At 48.0% G+C, this 18,113-nt stretch overlaps 10 protein-coding genes across 10 annotated transcripts; 6 read left to right on the top strand and 4 right to left on the bottom strand.

Annotated features, from left to right (window-relative positions):
* The first annotated feature begins 989 nt into the window (after positions 1-989).
* On the top strand, positions 990-2,108 carry LOC4805110 (death-associated protein 1). The gene is made up of 4 exons (XM_001361531.4): positions 990-1,142; positions 1,208-1,270; positions 1,645-1,733; positions 1,800-2,108. The coding sequence occupies exons 2-4, from the start codon at positions 1,225-1,227 to the stop codon at positions 1,953-1,955; spliced, it is 291 nt and encodes a 96-aa protein (XP_001361568.1). The 5' UTR covers positions 990-1,142; positions 1,208-1,224; the 3' UTR covers positions 1,956-2,108.
* A 437-nt stretch (positions 2,109-2,545) lies between these two features.
* LOC4805104 (trypsin iota-like) lies at positions 2,546-3,406 on the bottom strand. Its single transcript, XM_001361524.4, has one exon. The coding sequence runs from the start codon at positions 3,342-3,344 to the stop codon at positions 2,586-2,588; it is 759 nt and encodes a 252-aa protein (XP_001361561.2). The 5' UTR covers positions 3,345-3,406; the 3' UTR covers positions 2,546-2,585.
* A 164-nt stretch (positions 3,407-3,570) lies between these two features.
* Positions 3,571-4,005, top strand: LOC4805109 (coiled-coil domain-containing protein 103). Its single transcript, XM_001361530.4, has 2 exons — positions 3,571-3,813; positions 3,869-4,005. Exons 1-2 carry the CDS (start codon positions 3,668-3,670, stop codon positions 3,966-3,968), a joined length of 246 nt encoding a protein of 81 aa, XP_001361567.2. The 5' UTR covers positions 3,571-3,667; the 3' UTR covers positions 3,969-4,005.
* On the bottom strand, positions 4,004-4,835 carry LOC6898786 (trypsin delta). Its single transcript, XM_002138727.3, has one exon. The coding sequence runs from the start codon at positions 4,808-4,810 to the stop codon at positions 4,040-4,042; it is 771 nt and encodes a 256-aa protein (XP_002138763.2). The 5' UTR covers positions 4,811-4,835; the 3' UTR covers positions 4,004-4,039.
* A 1,539-nt stretch (positions 4,836-6,374) lies between these two features.
* On the bottom strand, positions 6,375-7,209 carry LOC6898785 (trypsin alpha-like). The gene has a single exon (XM_002138726.3). It carries the CDS (start codon positions 7,182-7,184, stop codon positions 6,414-6,416), a length of 771 nt encoding a protein of 256 aa, XP_002138762.1. The 5' UTR covers positions 7,185-7,209; the 3' UTR covers positions 6,375-6,413.
* Positions 7,210-7,480: 271 nt separating this feature from the next.
* epsilonTry (epsilonTrypsin) lies at positions 7,481-8,337 on the top strand. The gene has a single exon (XM_001361527.4). It carries the CDS (start codon positions 7,508-7,510, stop codon positions 8,276-8,278), a length of 771 nt encoding a protein of 256 aa, XP_001361564.1. The 5' UTR covers positions 7,481-7,507; the 3' UTR covers positions 8,279-8,337.
* Positions 8,338-8,453: 116 nt separating this feature from the next.
* On the top strand, positions 8,454-9,306 carry alphaTry (alphaTrypsin). Its single transcript, XM_001361526.4, has one exon. It carries the CDS (start codon positions 8,487-8,489, stop codon positions 9,255-9,257), a length of 771 nt encoding a protein of 256 aa, XP_001361563.3. The 5' UTR covers positions 8,454-8,486; the 3' UTR covers positions 9,258-9,306.
* A 1,589-nt stretch (positions 9,307-10,895) lies between these two features.
* Positions 10,896-11,817, top strand: thetaTry (thetaTrypsin). Its single transcript, XM_001361529.4, has one exon. The coding sequence runs from the start codon at positions 10,913-10,915 to the stop codon at positions 11,696-11,698; it is 786 nt and encodes a 261-aa protein (XP_001361566.2). The 5' UTR covers positions 10,896-10,912; the 3' UTR covers positions 11,699-11,817.
* A 129-nt stretch (positions 11,818-11,946) lies between these two features.
* Positions 11,947-16,870, top strand: LOC6898784 (transmembrane protease serine 9-like). The gene is made up of 3 exons (XM_002138725.3): positions 11,947-12,847; positions 13,988-15,027; positions 15,844-16,870. Exons 1-3 carry the CDS (start codon positions 12,070-12,072, stop codon positions 16,723-16,725), a joined length of 2,700 nt encoding a protein of 899 aa, XP_002138761.2. The 5' UTR covers positions 11,947-12,069; the 3' UTR covers positions 16,726-16,870.
* Positions 16,871-17,820, bottom strand: LOC4805102 (trypsin-7-like). The gene has a single exon (XM_001361523.4). The coding sequence runs from the start codon at positions 17,793-17,795 to the stop codon at positions 16,986-16,988; it is 810 nt and encodes a 269-aa protein (XP_001361560.2). The 5' UTR covers positions 17,796-17,820; the 3' UTR covers positions 16,871-16,985.
* Between the last annotated feature and the right edge of the window lie 293 nt (positions 17,821-18,113).

Raw genomic sequence — 18,113 nt, 5'->3', positions numbered from 1 at the left:
GAGCTAGAGATATAGGCTTTCCAGTTGAGCTGAGAGCATCGCTGCGGCAGATATTATAAATTGCTATACACTGAGATCCCATTTTGCCGACTGGCTGCTTGTGTTGGAAAATATTATTTTTTCACAAATAGTGAAATAGTCTGAGACGGCTATGAAGACTACTCTTGCGTTTTGTCTCTCATGCCATCTCCCTCTCTTCGTAGCAAAGTTGGGAAAGTTTAATGTCATAACACCATTACGTTTTAGCACTAACCACATAGTATACTGTATAGAATACCGGAACTGTTTGCCATCCCATGATCTAATGAATGAAGAATACAGTCTTTTTACAGAGACCAAGAATGAGTATCCAGATCAGAATGTACATACATATTAATTACTCTTTTAAAACAGTTTGTATAGGGTACACATGGCCACACTCCGGTAGATAAGCAACAGGTCTTTAAATACCAGCAAAATGTGACAACACTGCGACTGTTTTTTGCTGAACTTTTTTGTTTAAACCTTGTTTTAGTCGAGATACAATAAAAGCAAGGACTAAAAACATGCCAATCCAGCCTCATCAGTATCCATCGGAATATCCAAATTGAGCAATAGGAACGATTACTCTCGTACACTTTCTTGTTTGAAACCTCTTTCGCTAAGCCCTTTTTTGGGCAAAATCCAATAAAAGCAAATATTTAAAATAAGCCAGTCAAGTAGAAAATAGTTTCATGAATTGGATAAAATTATGTGGGCAGGGCTGTGGGTTCTATCTAGCCAGTAATATTCCATGGAATATCAAATTGGAGTAATTAGTAATTAGTAATTAATGGAAATTGAATTCGTCAGTATATTGCAGGGCTGCCAGATTTTGAGCGTCAAAATAAGCTAGATTTCACAAAAACACAAGCTAAAACAAGCTAAAAATTGTAAAAATAACAGGAAAAAATAGGCTAAAAATAAAAAAAACACATAGATATAGAGTGAAATTAAAAAAGGCTAGATTTAAGGCTATAAGCTTTTTCATAATTTTTCAAGCTTTTCCGTTTTCAAATCAGCTAGATCTAGCCTTAAATAGGCTAAAATGGCAACACTGTATCGTTGTACGTGTTAAACAAAAGCTTATTACGCCGAAAACCGCAACCGCGCATTTAGAAGAGGTAGGTCGGAAGTTCTGTTTTTCTGATTAATGGTAGTAATTTATTTAAATATTGGTGCATTCCAGCTTATAACCTACTGAAAATGTCTGATGAACAACCCAATCTCGTGGCTGGACACCCACCTGCTTGTAAGTGTAATTGCATAGGTATTCTCCATGCGCTTTGATGTATTTGTGTGCTTGTGTGTGAATGTGTAGGAGGTAAAAAGTATTAAAATGGCTATGGAGGTGCTCCGCTGACAATTGATTGTGCACCGAATTCACAACAATAGCCACCAATATCTATTGCCTTATCAGTATCTTAGCCTGCTTCGGCAGATGCTGATAAGCAATAAGAAAACGAAGCAACACGCTCTCACACATGCACTCAGCAAGCGGTACTCACGCACACTCTTGCGGAGCTTTAGTTATTGCGACGGTGCTGTCCAAAATCACATATTTTTTACATTCTGCTGACGTCATGTGCATTTCGATTCTTCTATAATGTTCCTTTTGACTTTCAGTGAAGGCAGGCGGCATGCGTATTGTCCAGCACAAGCCCACTGCATCGGAGCGTGCCCCCAAGGATGCCGAGGATTGCACTGGTCTGACAGTAAGCGCGCCCACTATATGGGGAAACTGTATATATTATTCAATTCATTGCACATTGTAATTACAGCAACCCGTTAGCGTGAACTCGGCTGTGGTGAGCGGTGCTCCCGTGAAGGGACACACGGACTTTACGCCAGCTTCTGCCCAGGTGGCACACTTGCCTAAGCCCCCAATGTCTGTTCAGCAGAAGACTCAGAATCACATTCAACAGCCCCGCAAGTGAGGTCTTCCCTATCCTACTAAATAATTACTTTGATCTTTCGTTGAAATTCTTCAAATCCAAATGGTATTGAAATCGTCTTTGTAAGTGATTTAAGTTAACACAATCCTTATATTTTTGCTACTGCATTCCAAATGAGTTTAAATGTTTTGCTAATTTCATGCTTTAAATAAAGTTTTTCCTTTTGTAAATATTCGGATAATGGCGGCTTGTAAAACCCAACTCAATATTAGGATAAGCTATTTTAAGTATTTTGTTTTATCATCGATCTGCATTTACTCGTAGGATAGCTATATCATTCTCTTCTGAATCACTTGTGTAGCTAGCCTTATCTAGATATCTAAATAGATAATGGAAATCTGGGTAGATTGGAAGATGTAGGAAAAGTGACCAATGCCCTTGTAATTCCCAAGTGCTTTTTCGGGACAATCGGCATATAAAAGCGGCAGCTCGGGCTGCAATGTTGCCTCACTGAGCTTCGGTGGTCCGGGGTGCGGACTTCAAATCCGTAGTCGATTAGCGTCGAAGTGGTTCGATTCCACCTGTGGGGCGACTTACAGAAGAGGAGAAACTATTCAAGTCGAAAACTTGAAAAATGTGTAGAAGTGTGCTTTATTTTTCTTCCATAACAATTTAAATTGCATTTGCTGCGTTAACTATCCAAGGTCTTAGAACGGCCACATCTGCATACACACCCGGGTAGTTATCAAGCGCACACTTGTATCCCCAGGAGACGATGCCCACCAGCAAGTGGTTCGCTACCAGTGGACCACCAGAGTCTCCCGTGCAGGCATCCCTTTCAGCGTAGGCGGCGCAGATCGTTTCCTCCCCAACATAGTCCCAGCCGTAGCCATACGCGCTGGAGGCGCATTGTCCTCGCTCGATGATCTGCAGCTGGACCGTCTGGAGGTTGCCGGCGTAGCTACCGTCCTGCTCTGTGTAGCCCCAACCGCTAACGGTGGCATTTGTTCCGCCTGAGGGACTTACTCTGGCCAAATTGATGGCCTTTATGGAGAGGCCGAAGCTGAGAGGTGCGGACAGACGCATCACTGCAATATCGTAGTGGAGATATTTCAAGTCGAACTTCTCGTGTACCTTGTAGGCCGCTACAGGTACCAAAGTTCCGCCGTAGTTGTGGTGTTCGGCACCCACGCGCACCTTCATCAGAGTAACGGATTTCCCGTCCAAGCAGTGCCCCGCCGTGATAATAATATCCTTGCTGTAGATGACGCCGCCGCATTCGTGACGTGCACTGATCTGTATGGACACCTGCCAGGGCGCATTGTGAATGGCCTGCTCGGCTCCGCCCACAATGCGTCCCTTGGTCTCGTTGGCTGTGGTTACTCCAAGAATGAGGAGGACGAGCAGCAAAACTATCCCAGTGGCGGTCATGTCTACGAACACGTCGAAAGCCAAGTACAAACTGCTCTAGTAATGCATGGATCCCGATCATATCGGAGCTCTTCGAAGGGTTGTAAAATTAATCGCCGGCTATTAGCGGCTTATCGGCGACCGCAATAGAGAGATTCCTGAGTTTCTTTGGCTCCGTAATTCGATGGGTAATGTACATACGTACTACACTCTACATGAAATACCCAACAAATTTTAGCCCTCACTCCACCTGAGTTGGCTGTTTGTTACCCAGGCAACAATCGGAAAACATATGGGGAAACAACTCGATTGATTTAGCCATATTTGAAAACGACTGGAGCAGCATGGACGACTTGAAGATAACGCAGGATGATCTGCGACGGTTGCGGGAGAGCTGTCTACAGGGAATCCGCGAGAGTGAACTCTACCAGCTGCGGAACGACGCCAAGCTTCGGGCTGTCCACAGCACCCAGAGCTACGAGGAGTTCAAGTAAGTTTGCCTCTGCCTTCTCCACTTGAATCCTATTCAACCCCAATACTTTCAGGGACATTGTAGATGCAGCTCACCTGCGTCCCGTCACCAAGGCGGACAAGAGTAATGCACAGACGAAGAGTCGCTTGTGGAACTCTGCCACACGTGAATGAAACTAATGATCCCCAATAAATACATTTGCACAGAGTAGTCTTCAGCATGTTATTTAATTTCGCAATAGTTCTTAGACCGAGCTGGCGGCGCTGACCACCCAGGAGCGGAGAGCAGCAACATCGGCGTATACACCGGGGTAGTTGGCGTAGGCGCAGCCATAGCCCCAGGACACAACACCAACGAGGACACCGCCGGATACCAATGGGCCGCCGGAATCACCCTGGCAGGCATCCTTGCCGCTGGAATAAGCGCAGATCATGGTGGACTTGATCTCACTGCCATAACCGTAGGTGGAGGAAGCGCACTGCGACTGGCTGACGATGTTCACGTTCACGTACTGCAGGGTGGTGGGGATGGAGCTGGAGCCGTACGACAGGGTACCCCATCCGGAGACGGAAGCAGCAGCACCGTTAGCGGGAGCAGAACTGGCCAGACCGATAGCCTTGATGGTGGAGCTGAGGCCCAGGGCAGAGCTCAGCCTGATGACAGCGATGTCGTTGACCATGGTGTTGGCGTTGTAGCCCTCGTGGTTCTTGAAGGATGCAACCTTGACGACGGTGCCGCCGGAGCTCCAGTAGGTGGAACCGGCACGGACCTGGAGGGTCGAGGCGGACACGGACTGCAGGCAGTGAGCAGCGGTCACAACGATGCTGGCGGAGTAGACCGAGCCACCGCAGGAGTGGGAGCCACTGCGCTGCAGGGAGATCTGCCAGGGGAAGCTGCTAATGGTGGTGGCGGTGCCTCCAACAATGCGGCCATCCAGCTGGGGCAGGAGACCCTCTGGGATGGTGCCTCCCAGGGCGCAGGCGACAGCAGACAACAAGATCACGAACTTCAACATATTGCGAATATAATGAGTTGTTTGAGAACTGGCAGGCTCTTTTATAGGTGCTTACTATCTCCTCAAAGAAAATTAATCAGAGTTTCCAATTAATTTTATCACGTGTACGAGGGGCTAAATTAGGACCAGCAAAATGGCCAATGACTTACCCATATGTATCTGGGTGCTATCTCTGATAATAGTCCAGTATATAATTCATAAGCAAGTATGGCTTAGTCTATAGATGTACATATGCATGCATATACATTGCATACATTTATAAAGCTGTATGGTGTGATGTATGTGTTCCCTGTTTCAGGGGTGTGGTGTGCCGTTCTCATACTATATATTCCCACCTTGTGATAAGAGTACGATCGTACGGACGCCTGCATCTCGAAAAACACAACAAAAGAAGTTGTGACTTTGTGAGTCGTGGCACACGGGCCGCGACACTATTTTACCCGGTACTTAGTTTATATACCTATACATATGTAATCTTATGATATATCGAAATATTTGACTTATGTGCAGTGATATATTTTAGCGATCTACTACAATTTAATTTATATTTAAATATGGTATTGACCATATTCTTATTGACAGTGCCGGAATAACTCAAAAATGTGAAAACTAGTCCTTAAATCAAATAAATAATTAACTAAGGACATATTTTTACTTATTATAAAAAATATATAGTTTAATAACTAACTATACATATCTATAGCATCTATCTATAGCATATCTATACATATCTATAGCTAATGAACACCGAAGAGTATACCAAAAATTCCGAAACAAGAGTTGCTCCAAAGGTCATTGATTAGAAATGTGCCTCAGTAAATAAATATGCTTTATAAAAAAAACATCTAAATGGAGCTATCAAAATCGAAAGGTGCGCTAGCATTATGTCAATGCTGACAGCCACTCCACAAACTTAGTTTCCGTATCAGTATTTCGGAAAATCCCATTTCAATCACTATCTCTCAAAGGACTATGCCTGCTCTGGAATCAGAGTTTCGGCATTTGGGAAAAGCCCATTTCAATCACTATCTTTGGAAGGAAAATATCAGCCTTTCGAATCAGAGTTTCGCAAGATATTCCACATTTAGATGAATACAAAGCCGAACCGAATGACAACTTGTGAGGGATCTTGCAGCAATCAGTTCTTTTTCATATAAAACAACAAACCATAGCTGATTATTATATATGACTGATTAAATAGGCTTAAAGAAGAACTCTACTTGTGAATGGCGCTGAACGGAAAATTATTATATACCATTTCTTTTTGCAGCTGATATGGAAGTGATTGATCCCCAAAGTTCCATGACACAGCTCTTTACATGACACATCATACATATATCACTAAAGTTATCATTGATTTCCAATCTTCAAAGCTCTAGCAACATTACGGCAACATTGAAGGGCAAATTCTTAAGAGGTACTCTTATTCCTAGCGAAGAATAGATAATACTTATTTAGAGAACTTCCATTCCAAATTCGAAAGAAGTATCATCCACATCCCTTAAGAAAAGGTTTAACCAAACCATTCCCAGAATGATGTATGATGAATATAATAAAAGAGATATTAAGTGTGTTCAGATATTTTTTAATTTCGCAATAGTTCTTAGACCGAGTTGGCGGCGTTGACCACCCACGAGCGGAGGGCAGCAACATCGGCGTACACTCCGGGGTAGTTGGACAGGGCGCATCCATAGCCCCAGGACACAACACCAACGAGGACACCGCCGGAGACCAATGGGCCGCCGGAATCACCCTGGCAGGCATCCTTGCCGCTGGAAGCAGCGCAGATCATGGAGGACTTGATCTGGCTACCATAGCTGTAGCTGGAGGAAGCGCACTGCGACTGGCCGACGATGTTCACGTTCACGTACTGCAGGGTGGTGGGGATGGAGCTGGAGCCGGAGGACTGGGTACCCCAGCCGGAGACGGAAGCAGCAGCACCGTTAGCGGGAGCAGAGCTGGCCAGACCGATAGCCTTGATGGTGGAGCTGAAGCCCAGGGAAGAGCTCAACCTGATGACAGCGATGTCGTTGACCATGGTGTTGGCGTTGTAGCCCTCGTGGTTCTTGAAGGACGCAACCTTGACGGCGGTGCCGCCGGAGCTCCAGTAGGTGGAACCGGCACGGACCTGGAGGGTCGAGGCGGACACGGACTGCAGGCAGTGAGCAGCGGTCACAATGATGTTGGCGGAGTAGACCGAGCCACCGCAGGAGTGGGAGCCACTGCGCTGCAGGGAGATCTGCCAGGGGAAGCTGCTGATGGTGGTGGCGGAGCCTCCAACAATGCGGCCATCCAGCTGGGGCAGGAGACCCTCTGGGATGGTGCCTCCCAGGGCGCAGGCGACAGCAGACAACAAGATCACGAACTTCAACATATTGCGAAATGAATACGTTGTCTGCAGAACTGGGTGTCGCTTTTATAGGTGTTTGGCAGCCTATTCCTATCTTTTCGCTGCCCAAACCGCAGTAATCATATCGCGGATATGACGGCGTAAAGTCAATTCGAGTGGGCAGTGTCTGATAAGGTGATAGGATGATAAGATGATTGAATTCTGGGCGCTTTTGGGCGATTGACTCGCAGCGAAAGTGACGCAGCATCTATGGTAAAGATATAGGTGTCAATCAAGTTACAGATCTGTGTTCCTGGACACCTATATAAGCCTGAGCTAATCCGAAGGTAGTCATACAACTGAGAAACATGTTGAGATTTGTAGTACTTCTGTCGGCTATTGCCTGCGCTTTGGGCGGAACCATCCCCGAGGGTCTCCTGCCCCAGCTGGATGGCCGCATTGTCGGTGGCTACGAGACCAGCATCGAGGCTCACCCTTACCAGGTGTCCCTGCAGCGCAGCGGATCCCACTTCTGCGGTGGCTCCATCTACTCCCACGACATCGTCATCACTGCTGCTCACTGCCTGCAGTCGATTGAGGCCAAGGATCTGAAGGTCCGCGTGGGCAGCACCTACTGGCGTTCCGGCGGCAGCGTGCACTCGGTGCGTGCTTTCAGGAACCACGAGGGATACGACGCCAGCACCATGGTCAACGACATTGCCATCATCCGCATCGAGTCCGACCTGAGCTTCCGCTCGAGCATTAGGGAAATCCGCATTGCCAGCTCCAACCCACGCGAAGGAGCCAAGGCTGTTGTCTCCGGCTGGGGCACCACCGAGTCCGGCGGCAGCACCATTCCCGACCATCTATTGGCCGTCGACCTCAAGATCGTTGATCGCGAGAAGTGCGCCTCCGACGAGTTCAGCTATGGCAGCAAGATCAAGGACACCATGATCTGCGCCTACGCCGAGCACAAGGATGCCTGCCAGGGCGATTCTGGCGGTCCCCTGGTCTCCGGCAGCCGTCTCGTTGGCGTTGTCTCCTGGGGCTATGGCTGCGGCGATGTGAGGTATCCCGGTGTCTATGCTGACGTCGCCCACTTCCACGAGTGGATCGAGAAGACCGCCGACGATGTCTAAGGCTCTCACTGTGTAGTCCCTAGACAGAAAATACTTCAATAAACCGCAATCAAAAAAGATTTGGTATCTCTTCATTCCGTCATTTTGCGTCGTGGCTGTAATTCTATTCATAGGGTCCGTCCACTCACCAGATAACGCCATGTCAGTGGGGGTCTATAAAAGGGTCGGTGTGCGTTTTGTAACCAACCATTCGCTAGCAACGCTCAACATGCTGAAGTTCGTGATCTTGTTGTCGGCTGTCGCCTGCGCCCTGGGAGGCACCATCCCAGAGGGTCTCCTGCCCCAGCTGGATGGCCGCATTGTTGGAGGCTCCGCCACCACCATCAGCAGCTTCCCCTGGCAGATCTCCCTGCAGCGCAGTGGCTCCCACTCCTGCGGTGGCTCGGTCTACTCCGCCAACATCATTGTGACCGCTGCTCACTGCCTGCAGTCCGTGTCCGCCTCGACCCTCCAGGTCCGTGCCGGTTCCACCTACTGGAACTCCGGCGGCACCGTCGTCAAGGTTGCATCCTTCAAGAACCACGAGGGCTACAACGCCAACACCATGGTCAACGACATCGCTGTCATCAGGCTGAGCTCTTCCCTGGGCCTCAGCTCTAACATCAAGGCCATTGCCCTCGCTACCTACAACCCAGCCAATGGAGCCTCTGCCGCCGTTTCTGGATGGGGCACCCAGTCCTCGGGCTCCAGCTCCATCCCCACCACCCTGCAGTATGTGAACGTGAACATCGTCAGCCAGTCGCAGTGCGCTTCCTCCACCTACGGTTATGGCAGCCAAATCAAGTCCACCATGATCTGCGCTTATGCCAGCGGCAAGGATGCCTGTCAAGGCGATTCCGGCGGCCCATTGGTTTCCGGCGGAAATCTGGTCGGTGTTGTGTCCTGGGGCTATGGCTGCGCCTACGCCAACTACCCCGGTGTCTACGCCGATGTTGCTGTCCTCCGCACCTGGGTTGTCAGTGCTGCCAACTCGATCTAACTGAATAAATTATCCCTTCAGGAAATTCAATAAAGTTTTGCAAACACTATTTCGAAACTCTCTCTCTGTTTGGGATTTAAGGAAACCAAAGGTTATACTCCCCTTAAATGATTATCGAAGGAATAAGGATAAGGCGTGCTTAGGCGGAAGTTGATTTTTCTTACAGATTCCTATCACATCAAACGTTAGGAGTATCTTTCGAGGGTTTCGAGGGAATTCACCCGAATTACGTCGGTCATTATGGTACGCGGTATTCGTATAGTCCAAGGGTATTTTGTATTCGGGTATAAATACGTTGCATTCATACGGCATGTAGCAAGGAAGATGCATATTCTGATTTATATTTTCAAAGCGATTTCAATAGACAGAAAAAAGATTAAGAATGGTGAGTATTGGCGGGACACAACTAGGTACATATATCTGTGTAGAGGGTATCTTCTAGTCGGAATGTGGCTTTTTTTCTTAGTTCTAACTGATATCCGTGGTTTTAAGTGTTCTCGAGAATGGGGTAAACATTTGCCTGTCGGCACTCAAGTGGTGTATCTAATCAATCCTTGAGTGCATCGCGTGGCTAGGTTTCCACTCCATCTTGACTGTCTGGACGGCTACGTCATTCGTAAATCAAGATAAATTGACCGCAACATAACAGAACAGATAAGTTTTGATTGATTTAGACAGCAAAAATATAATTTTTCTGTATTTTATTTTATTTTTATTGTTTTATTATTTTTTGATTGAGTTTACTCAGATGATAATCGATTGTACAAAGCATATAAAGATCGTTCTCAAGAAGACTATCTTTGCAGATAAAACAAAAGAAATGTTCATCAAATACAAAAAATAAAAATAAATGTATTTTTATAATGAAAGTCCCTTTTAGCCGATAAATAATTTAATACATTTCACCATTTATTCTGGGAACTCTTGGCAGATAATTTTGTTTATAAAGTCTTTTTGCAATCTGATAATTTTCAATTTAATTTAAAGAGCCTGTTCTGTTTTTATTGACGATTGCAGCACCTGGGTGTGGTTTGATGAGCGCCAATCGGCTTGTCTAAATATTTAATACTGAATGGACGACTGCGATAGAGAAATTTGGGGTATCTTCGTTATATCATTGATTAGGTAACTTTTGAGGGTAATTATTTGAAGTAATGACTTTTTGATGACCTTATGGGAAATTCTACTCGTATATTGGGGGCACAGGTACACTATTAGATCGTAAACCCCAAAACGAAAAAAATAAGGTGTGCTTTTTGCGACAAAAACGCGAGTACTCAACCAACTCATCCACTCAAACGATGTACAACCCATTATAACACATGCCGATGAACAATCAAAGTGTACCATGTTTACGAGTATATCTTTAAGACAATAAGTCCATAAAAGGTGTTCAAGTGTGTACTTCCGAAATGCGGCAACAGTTCTTCTGATTTCGTGCGGTGGGTGCCTTTGGCAGATAAGAAGTCGTGGCGATAACGATTGGGCCGACCGGATTACGCTGAAGAGCCTCTTCAGGCACGCGGATGCTAATTCTCGAACTTTAATGATTGCTCGATACTGTCACACGGAACACTCGATCACTCCAGTGGTGCTCGATGGAAAGCTACAAATAGGACTGCATGGATCAGCACATGGCTTAGTTTTCTCCGAAAATGCACGGATTAGTAGCACTGTTGGCCTGCCTGGCTGTGGGCAGTGCCTGGGCAGGGACTGTCAGCGTCGCTCGCAGTCCCTTCGCGCGAGAGGGTCGCATAGTGGGCGGCGAGGACACCACTATACAGGCCCATCCCTACCAGGTGTCGCTGCAGACAAAGCGTGGCTCCCACTTTTGCGGAGGCAGCTTGGTCAACAAGAACACCGTGGTGACTGCGGCTCATTGTCTGCAGGGCCGCACGGCCTCCAAGGTCTATGTCCGCCTCGGTTCCACGCTGTACAATGAGGGGGGACTGGTGGTGTCGGTCCGAGTGCTGGCATACAACGAGAAATACAGCTCCAGCACCATGGAGTTTGATGTGGGAATCTTGAAGCTGGCCGAGGACGTTGAGGAGACAGAAGATATCCGGTACATAGAGCTGGCCAAAGAGACGCCAGCCACGGGCACGCCAGCCATTGTCACTGGGTGGGGATCTAAGTGCTACTTCTGGTGCATGACCCTGCCAAAGGTTCTTCAGGCAGTGACCGTATACATCGTGGACTGGCAGTTGTGTGCCTCGGATGAGTACAAGTACGGCGAGATCATCTACGACACCATGGTATGTGCCTACGAAAAGAAGAAGGATGCCTGCCAGGGCGACTCCGGTGGTCCTCTGGTGGCCGAGAACAAGCTCGTGGGCATTGTGTCCTGGGGCTATGGCTGCGCCTCAAATCTGCTGCCCGGCGTCTATGCCAGTGTGCCCGCTCTGCGTGATTGGATCGTTGAGAATGCCGAAAGTCTGTAGTTCTTTCAATAGCTCATTGTTTGGTATAGTTCGTTCCGAATCATGTATACTTTCAGGGGTTCCACAGAATTCCAGTACCTAAGAGATTAAAAATCAATCAGAAAGCTCTCTAAAGCTAAGTAAGTGTCTGTATTTGTATTGAAACCCTACCAAAACCAAACTGTTTCGAGGGTGCTTATCGCCAATAGTCTCTTAGTCAGCCATGGTATTCTCATGCCCTTGGGTGGCTATAAGCAATTAGTTTGCCATTTGCCATCTTATCGGGGTAATACCCAATCCAATTTATTGACCAATTCGAGATAGTCCCAAAGCTTTTCGCTGATTGCAACGATCCATTCCAAAGAAATTTTAGTAACTCCCAGAACAACAAAATGAACAAAGCTCGATCCGCGTTCGCCGCCGCCCTTCTTTTGCTGGCCATCTGCGCCGCGAATGCTGACCTGGAAGGCCGCATTGTGGGTGGCGTGGACACCTCCAATTACTTTGCCAAATATGTGGTACAGCTACGCAGACGCAGCTCCACCAGCAGCGCCTATGCGCAGACCTGCGGCGGAAGCGTTCTGGACAGCCGGACGATTGTGACCGCTGCCCATTGCGTATACAACCGACAGGCGGAGAACTTCCTGGTGGTGGCCGGGACCGACAACCGGGCTGGAATGGATGGCCTGGTGGTGCGCGTGGAGCAGCTGATCCCTCACGAGAACTACAATGCCACCACAACGGATAACGACATCGCTCTGGTGATCGTCTCGCCACCGCTGCCGCTGACGGACGCCAGCAGGATTGGAGCGATTCAGGCAGCCACAGAGCAGCCGCCAGTGGGCGCAGTGGCCACTGTCAGCGGATGGGGCTACACCCAGGAGAGCGGCCTGTCCTCCAATAAGCTGCAGCAGGTGCAGGTACCGCTTGTGGACAGCGTTCAATGCCAGGATACTTACTACTGGCGACCCATCAGCGAGGCCATGCTCTGTGCAGGACTGCCAGACGGGGGCAAGGATGCCTGCCAGGGCGACTCCGGCGGACCGCTGGTCGTCAACAATCAGCTCGTCGGAATCGTGTCCTGGGGCGAGGGCTGTGCCCGTCCCAATACTCCCGGTGTCTATGCGAATGTGGCCCACTTCAAGAACTGGATCGCCCAGCAACGGGCCACTTATGCATAGGTTAACATGCAAGGGGTGCGACATGCGACCTTTGCTCCTATATGATACTCGTACTAAAATATTTAAATAAATAAAAGTGTAATTTAACTAGTGAATGTGGACATTTTAAAATACACTTGTAACAATGAGATATCACAGGAGTGTGGATACTTAACTTGGTTTCTGTAGCTCTTATAGGCTCTGAGAACTGGGCACTCATCGGGACGGACAGACATCTATGGCTCTATCTATTCGGCTATTGATGCTGATCAAGAATATATACATATACTTTATAGGGTCGGAAACGCTTCCTTCTGGGCACTACACACATCCATTTTTACCACACATCTAATATACTATAATATAATATAATTTTGAGTATCGGGTATAAAAATTCTGTAGTGTAGGTTGAGAGGAATGTTATAATGTGTTGGATTTAATCGGAGTTGATTTCTTGATTGTCTATTGCACTCTGTAGGTCACGGAATGTGTTTAGAGCGGATGTTTGCAAAAAATGTTAATGCAATTTTAAATATTTTACTCAATTTTAATTCATTTATGAAACTTTTCAATTGCCAATTGATCCAAAAGCAAAAACCAATGGTATACGCTGGATGCAGGAGAAATATGTATACAGTAACTTAAGGGAACACCTCTTTATGCGGTTCGTAAATGTGGCACTCTTTGAAAGATTTAAATATCCGATTCTAGTGCTATTCGAACTTATTTTTTATTCAATTTGAATGATTTAGTTTTCAATAACAAGTGCTAGGGCAAATATATCATATTCTTCATATCTCTCTCTTCATTTGGAATTGTCTGACATGCAATATATTTTAGATATTTTCGTAGATAGTTTTCAATAAATGAAGCTCGTGGAAAATTCGTTCACATGATGCACTGGAAGCTGGCAACATAAGCATCGTCTGGCTCTAGCATCTCATCAGCAGTACTGAATCCTCCAGTTACGGATGTGGAGGACAGATCAGCAGCACCGTAATCTGCGCTGCTACCGGCTATACCGGCTGTACCGGCTGTGTACTTTCATGAGGATAGTATGTAAAATGTTTAATGGGAATGTTTGGTACGAATTCCGTATGTACGTGTATTTGCTAAGAGATTTTTAAGGTTGTACTGTCTGGACTTTAAGAACGGTTTCTATGGTTTTTGTCGTCCAGTGTTATATACGCTCATAAAGCGTATCGCCCGGAGTATTGCTCTACAAGTGCTAAAGGTATCCAGAATACAATTTATGGTACGAATATAGTTGACCGACTGCTTGATAAGCCTTACAATAGTCGGTACCGCCGCTGGGACTATCAGTCCTCGATTCTCCGCCAACTGTCGAACATGTCGCGCTCATTGCTGTCCAGCCTTTGTGCCCTGCTCTGTCTAGTGGCAGTGGCCAGGTCTATGCCCGTGCACGAGGATGAGGCGACCAGCCAGGGCCCACGCATTGTGGGCGGCTACGTGACGGATGTGTCCCAAACGCCCTACCAGATCTCGCTGCGGTACAAGGGGATTACGACGCCAACGAATCCCTTCCGCCACAGGTGCGGAGGCTCCATCATCAGCAGTACGATGGTCGTGACTGCGGCCCACTGCATCATTGGCACGGTGGCCAGTCAGTTCAAGGTGGTGGCCGGGACCAACCTGCTCAGCGGCACCGACGGCATCATCGTCTCCGTGTCGAAGATCATCATGCACGAAGAGTACTTCTCTGGAGCTGCCTATAACAACGATATTGCCCTGCTGATTGTGGATCCGCCGCTGCCGATCAACAACTTCACCATCAAGGCCATCGAGTTGGCCTCGGAGCCCCCGCTGGCCGGTGCCGTCAGCAAGATCAGCGGTTGGGGAACCACTTCCTCGGGTGGCGTTGCCTCCAACGTGCTGCTCGCCGTTGATGTCCCAATCGTGAGCAACGAGGACTGCAACAAGGACTACGAAGACTTTGGCGATGATACCTACCAGATCACACCAGCCATGCTGTGCGCTGGCGTACGTGGAGTGGGTGGCAAGGATGCCTGTCAGGGTGACTCCGGCGGCCCGCTGGTCGTCCGCGATCAGCTCCACGGCGTTGTTTCCTGGGGCAACGCCTGTGCCCTGGCCAACTATCCCGGTGTCTACGCCAGTGTCGCGAACCTGAGGCCCTGGCTTGATTCCAAGATAGCGGAAGAAGCAAATCTCTGAAACATAAAACATCATGTAATCTGTAAGCACCGCTTAATCTTATGTCACATGAGGTTATATCAATAAATGGGTATTTTATTGGCCATGAAGTTTCCAATTCAAAAGAATTGTTTCTAAAGATTGCCCCAATCGCATTTGGATTACATCCACATAGCAGCGATTAGATCAACGTGGGTGTCACTCGTTTGATCAAGACATCAAATCCGTTCAGTTTTGTTTGCCAAATACATATATGTGGCATGCATTTAGGTTTAGTACAAATTTGGTTTGCAAAATGTGTGGCATACTTCTCGGCTATCCATAGAAATTATACCATTATCCCTCTATTTTGCGGAAAATGAGTCCAAAGTTCAATCTCAATCTTTTCAATGGGAAAATCTACGCTAAGCCGTGAGCAGAGAATGTTCATTTGTATATCTGATTAGGGTTGAAACGATAAGGTTTAACATTGATCTCATTTCGCATTGGTTGCCAAATCATAAAGATATAGATTACAAATCGATATTCACTAGTGAATCATGGGGAAGTTTACTCTGAAAACCATTTGAGAGACCATATCTCGGAATCCAAACAAGGGTCGATATAAAATTCGATTGTAGAGGCTTCATAGATAGATGGAGCTTACGTCTCAAATACCATAAGATTAACCGAAAGCAGTCCGCAAACAACGTAATCGTCTTTATCTCGGTAGTATTCTTCGGTACGCGTTTCTAAATGAAGCTATCTAGAGCACCTCCCATTAAGATTAGCGATATGCCGCCGCCGCCTGGAAAAGTGCAACTTCGCGCTCCGCCCAGTCATAATTTATAATCAGTTCGATTCGAACCAGTTGCCTGTGCAAATCGACCGCCAGTCCACATCCCCAGCGGAACAATGTGCATCCGAGAGCTTCAGATGATGGGGCCGCTCCTGCTGCTGCTGCTGGCAGCAACAGGCTCCTCCGCCTCCGCCTCGGCCTTGGCCCAGCCGGAAGCGCGAATCATCAACGGCACCACAGTGGACATTGGACGGCATCCATACCTGGTCTCCTTGCGGTATCGTCGCACCGAGACGTCCAGCTACATGCACGAGTGTGGCGCAGTGATATACTCTGAGCAGGCCGTGGTCACCACTGCCCAGTGTTTGTGGAACCTGCCGGAGGGCACCAAAGTACTGGCCGTGGCCGCCGCAAACACCCGCAATGGCAGCGACGGACTTGTGGTCCCAGTCTCCAACTGGACGCTTCACCCCAGCTTCGACTACATCACCGTCGACTACGACATCGCCGTTTTGATCCTGGATTCGCCCTTGAATCTAACCCGATTCGGCGTTCGCTCCATAGGCATTCGACCGCAGCGTCCGGCCGTGGGGCGGCTGGCCACAATCGCCGGCTGGGGCTATCGCGAAGAGGGGGGCCCCTCCAGCTACCGGCTGGAGCAGGCTCAAGTGCCCATCGTCAGCTCGGAGCAGTGCAACCAGATCTACGGCACTGGTGAAGTCACCGATCGAATGGTCTGCGCGGGAAATGTGGCTCAGGGTGGTATTGATGCCTGCCAAGGCGACACCGGCGGTCCACTGGTCATCGACGACCAGCTGGTTGGCCTCGTGTCCTGGGGGCGCGGCTGTGCCCGTCCTGGCTACCCCTCAGTCTACACCTACGTGGGCAGCCTGAAGAGTTGGATCGATGAAACCCTGGCGGCCAGTGGGGCGCAGTAAACTAAGGAATTTTCTAGTTATCCGCTGATTGCTGGCCGCAATCGACGTTATCTTCAAGTGGCTACTGCCCACTATCGGCCCAGCTAGAGCTACCAATGTACACGGCTAATTCAATAATAAAACTGTAATAAAACTAACAAAATAATTAGGAACTGTATCGCCAGTGCCTCGCTTTAGCTTCGAGTCAAACTGTTTTATGTAACATGTTAAATGATTCGCAAGATATATTCCAGTAAAACAATCCTCCGATTTCCAAAGATTTACAGAAAGTCGATTTTCCCCACATTTTCGTAGGATTCGATAGTCTCCAACAGCCAGCTGCGCAGCTCTGGCACGGAGGCATACACGCCCGGGTAGTTCTCTCGCGCACAGCCCGTGCCCCAGGAGACGATGCCCAGCAGTTGATTGTTGTAGATCAGGGGGCCACCGGAATCGCCCTGGCAGGCGTCCTTGCCACCGCCGGTCACGCCGGCGCAGAGCATGCGACTGGTGAGCATTATCGAGTAGGCTTTCTTGCACTGACTGTTCTCGACCACGTTCACTTCCACCTCCTGCAGGACGTTGGACAAATAGCCGTTTTCAGTGGTGGTGCCCCAGCCGGTGACTATCACTGCTGAGCCATGCTCCGGACGCTCTTGGGCGAGTGGAATGGGATGGGCCAATTCGTTGAAGATGAAGTCTCCGTCGGTGATGAGAATGGCCGCATCGTAGTCGTTGTTGAGAGTCCTGTAGTTTGGATGAATGATAATCTTGCGGACCGGCAGCTCCTGCGTCTTTATGCTGATCCTCGTGGAACCGGCCACAATGGTGAGGTCTGCTGGGCTGTCCAAAGTGCTCACGCAATGGGCGGCACTGATGATTATGTTGGTCGAATAGAGGCTGCCGCCACAGCGATGATTGCCCCTGTAGCGCATCGAGATCTGATGTGGATAATTGATGACATCCGTATCCTGTCCGCCCACGATGCGGCCATCGGGCAGCGGCACTTGCACCTCAGCGTTGAGGTGGACGGGATCTGCCAGAGAGGCTCCAACTCCGAGCAAACAGAACGCGACCAAAATCCGTAGCATTTTCAATCAACTGACGGCAAGGCGAGAATCGCACCTAGATTTATAGATTCGCCTTATCGACTGGCTATAGATTGCGATTGGATTGACCATTATACCATTATCAAACATCTTGATAGCCGCGAAATCATGAAATAGACACGAAGAGTCGTAAATATAGGCGTCAGAAAGCGTCCAGGGCTATTTCCAGACAAAATAGCAAAATAGTACTAACTGGCGAAAAGATATATTCTAAATGGAAAACCTATCAATAGAAATAACTGTTCCATTTTTGAGTCTTTTGGTATTACTTCTATATATATTTTCGCTCTTGGAATCCAT

This window comes from Drosophila pseudoobscura, chromosome 3 (genome assembly GCF_009870125.1).
Source record: "Drosophila pseudoobscura strain MV-25-SWS-2005 chromosome 3, UCI_Dpse_MV25, whole genome shotgun sequence".
Classification (NCBI taxonomy): domain Eukaryota; kingdom Metazoa; phylum Arthropoda; class Insecta; order Diptera; family Drosophilidae; genus Drosophila; species Drosophila pseudoobscura.
This window is presented reverse-complemented; position numbering and strand designations above follow the sequence as displayed.